This window comes from Vicia villosa, unplaced genomic scaffold, assembly GCF_029867415.1.
Source record: "Vicia villosa cultivar HV-30 ecotype Madison, WI unplaced genomic scaffold, Vvil1.0 ctg.002743F_1_1, whole genome shotgun sequence".
In the NCBI taxonomy this organism is placed as follows: domain Eukaryota; kingdom Viridiplantae; phylum Streptophyta; class Magnoliopsida; order Fabales; family Fabaceae; genus Vicia; species Vicia villosa.
Window position 1 is genome coordinate 165,300 of NW_026706017.1, and position 4,030 is coordinate 169,329.

Below are 4,030 nucleotides of genomic sequence, written 5' to 3' on the forward strand. Positions count from 1 at the left end.
ATTTTTAGGGATCCAGAAAAAATTCTCGTCACGGGACATAAGTATCGTGAAGAGAATTGTTGGTTTACATATTAGCATATAATTTGCTTAAATTAGTACGTGGGAGTTTAAGAAAGAAATATTGATATAAAAATAGTGTTTGTAATGTTAATTATATGAATTGAGAGAAAAAAATATGATTAGTATCACTTTAAAAATTGAAACCAACAATTTTGCAACAATTATTTCTATAAATTAGCCAGTTATTCTAAGACAGAGAGAGAATAGTTATATTTAAAAATCAGTTAAGTTAGTTGTAAGTGATTTTTAATTAGGAGGTTACTTTTTTTTTAATGTAATATATAAGTGTTTTTGGCCAATAGAATAAAGTGACAAGTCTTAATTGCATAGTTTCATATCTTAACAAGTGGTATAAGATAAATTGTGCATTATAAGATAAATTCTTCCTCTACCTTGGAAAGTGCTCAAGATAGAGGAAGAAGATTTAACAAAAGTTCTATAGAGTGCTCAAATCCAACAGGCTATGTCACTTCCAGTATGAGTGTATTAAGCTCCAAGAATATGCCAACAATGATGAGTAAGAGGGTGAGGAGGACATGTTACTCATGGCCTATGGAAGATCTAACAAGAACTTCTCCAAGAATCACATTTGATTCTTGGATTCTACGTGTAGCAATCACATGTGTTGAGTTAAATGATGACTTTTAGTTCTTGACTCAGAGTTCAGAGAAACTTTGAGACTAACGGACAATTCCCAGATGCAGCTCATGGGAAAAGACAATATCAGGTTGCACATCAATAACACTGCTCAAGTTGTCATGTCTACTACATCCCTAAACCGAAGATCAATTTAATGAGTATAAACCAGCTCTAATGGAAGAAGCTGACAATTGTGTTCAACCAAGATGTGTGTAAGGTTTTTCTTCAGCAGAAGGATTGCTTATGTCATCTCAAATGGCCTCAAACAAATTATTTATGATAACTACTAAAGTTGAAATGATGTATTGTCTGAAGACTTAATGTGAAGATACAAAGATACAACATATCGATGGAATTGTAGGTATGGTCACTTGAGCCTGGAGGGATTGAAAATTCAAGACAAGAAGCACACGGTGAAAGAATTTACTAAAATCGAAGAGTCAAAGCAAATTTGTGAAGATTGCATGGCAGGGAAGAAACATAGAGAAACAATTCCAAGGAAGAGTGATTGGAGATCAGAAAGAAGATTGGAGTTTATACACTATGCCATATTTGACCCTATAACTCTCGTGAGTCTCAATTTTATTGCATAGATTAACAATCTCTATTGAAATTATGAAGAGAAAATAAGGACAAATCCATAAAACGTTCACTAAAGACATAAAACCATAAAATCACGAAATCTTATGAAACGATTTACATAACCAAATATAGTCCGAAGAGGTCTTACAACTCGCATGGTGACAAACCTGAGATAGGAACTAAGAACATAATTTTTCTTTAATTAGACAGTTCTAAATTCCTGTTATTTGTGGTTGTGGCCTAATGATCAATGATTTGTGGCATGTATGTATTTAGCTCCCAGATGGACATCAGTCATATTCCATAGTTTCCATGAAAGTCAAGCTGGCAACATTCATGGTTTTTTCATCTGGCCCAAGTGGGTCATAAGGTGAATCTTCTCCAAATTCATTTGGCAGTGACTTCCAATGCAAGCAAGGTTCCCAATCTGCTTCTTTGAGTGTATTAAGTATCTCTTTTACCACTATCTTGCTACCCTCATGTGTCAAATGAATTCCATCCCTATCAAACAACATTCAAGGAAACGAATGAACGATAAGCCTATTCGACATAATCCATCATAATTGTGTCTAAAAAGTTATAACAAAGGATGATTTGTGATTTGTTGGTAGTGTAAAAAGTCTTACACTGACAGTACATTAAAGAGTCATATGAGAGCAAACTTACGTGAAGCAAACATCTCGCCAGTCATTCCTTTTTTGGATTGCAGACCACAGATCAATGGCCTTGATATTCATCTCGCGGCATAGCTCCAGACACGCTTCTGAATATATTCTGCACGATTCGTTATTCCTTGGTGGTCTCTGTATACAACTGGTTGACGTACAAAAGAAAAACACGGAGTAAGATGTCAAAAGGGCTAGAATATTAACATATCATTCTCGAATTTTATCATATGCTAGCGATGTTAAATCATATATCTTAGTCAAATATTATGATCTTGTAGGATAATTGGTCTGTAACATAGCAAATAAATTATAAATTGTAACAATCAAATAGCAGATAAATTGCAGTCAAAACCTGTTTCCATAAATTTGCACTTCATTGCAAGGCGGAGCAGTGAGAAATATAAGGCGGGTCTTCTTCGACAGACTCTGGAAATTATTAGTAAGTGTCAAATTTTGTATCAACAAATATAACAAGTAATAAAATGATAAGCATTTCACAAGAAATTATTACTTGAATAATGAACTATTTCTTTCATATATTGATGACCTAAGACAGAAAGTGTTACACCAGAGTGAAATTTTACCTTGAGATGGTTTGCAATCTTCTTCGTATTTTCAATGTATTCTTGGAGAGGTACATGTTGACCAAGGCCACTAGGATGTGAAAGAACAGAATCATTACCGCCAAAGTACACAATTATCAACGACGGTTGCTCGGTGGCATTCTACGTTATAGAAGACAACAGAATAAAAGGGTGATTCTTTATTAGTAAATTCAACCAATAATTCAATGTGAAAGGATTGGATAAGAGATTCTAGATGAAGAAAGAAGGGGCCATTCGCAATACCTTGGGAAAAATTGTATCCAGAACCTGCACAGCACGCCTTGTATTCCAACCAGAGTATCCTCGCAGAACTATATCCGCCTATGTAATGACGATATCATAATGCAACACACAAAGACAAATCAAATAAAAAATATAACTTCATTCTTTTAGGCATTTTTTATATATTGTTCTTATATTAGTCTGAAACAATTACAAGTTACTCAAACTGGTAGCCTTGCATTGGAAGAAAGAAGCATTACTCAAATTGGCGGCCTTGTACTTGAAGAAAGAAGCATTGATGGAGACGACATAATAGGACACGTTAATAGTGGTATACAATATAGTCAAGCACGAGATATTAAGTAGGAATGTAGGATCGATCGGCTTGTGAAAGATTGTAAAACTCGAAACATTAGCACGACACACGTAAGATCCTACTGAAGGGAAAATGGTAATTTCCTACATAAATATATATTACATAACACAAAAAAAAAAAAACCCAACATTTTTTTCTATGATCTTGTTTCAAAAAGCTCGATCTTGACCATGTCGGCCATGAACAGAATCTTTCTCTAACCGTAGCACTCTCACATCCTTAGCACATAAGATCTTAACGATCCAACACTCATTTTAAGTACACTGCTCAACCTAACAACCAATAACTAATCTACTAATGTAATTGCAGATAAGGATAATCCTCATAACATCAGGTTTATTTTTCATCTGATGATTTCTTCCATAAGAAAACAAAGTGAATTAGCGCATTCTATATGATCCATTCAATCATAGATGACATAAATCATATCCTAAGAGTATTATTAATCATGAATTATTTATATAAATGAATAATTATATAACAGAGTCAACTGGTTAGAATGAGAAGTACCTTGCGAGAATACAGGTGAGAAAGAATAGCCCCCCAACCTTCTTTGAGATAACTGAGTTGAACAATGGAAGAACCAAACAGAACTATTTGAGGCCTTGATGGTCCTACCATTTTTCTCCGGTTCTTTTTGTCTCTCTCACACACACTGAGAGAGAGATTCAAATATATAGAGTGATGTGTGAGTGACTTATTGAAAAAGAACTAGTACATAGGAAACTTCGTTATCACTGTAACAAAAAAGGACACATCGATAGAGTATAATAAAAATAAAAATTCCATCTATCATAATTTTTTTTATATGTTTAAAAATATAAAAATGAAAATAAAGGAAATAAAAATTGAGACATTTTTAAAGCCCAAACGTTTGA

The 4,030-nt window shown here is 33.7% G+C and overlaps 1 protein-coding gene across 1 annotated transcript; it reads right to left on the bottom strand.

Moving 5' to 3' along the window:
- Positions 1-1,258: 1,258 nt before the first annotated feature.
- On the bottom strand, positions 1,259-3,829 carry LOC131639704 (GDSL esterase/lipase WDL1-like). The gene is made up of 6 exons (XM_058910175.1): positions 3,663-3,829; positions 2,798-2,875; positions 2,534-2,674; positions 2,302-2,375; positions 1,948-2,094; positions 1,259-1,782 (listed from the first exon to the last, which is right to left on the bottom strand). Exons 1-6 carry the CDS (start codon positions 3,771-3,773, stop codon positions 1,572-1,574), a joined length of 762 nt encoding a protein of 253 aa, XP_058766158.1. The 5' UTR covers positions 3,774-3,829; the 3' UTR covers positions 1,259-1,571.
- Positions 3,830-4,030: the final 201 nt, after the last annotated feature.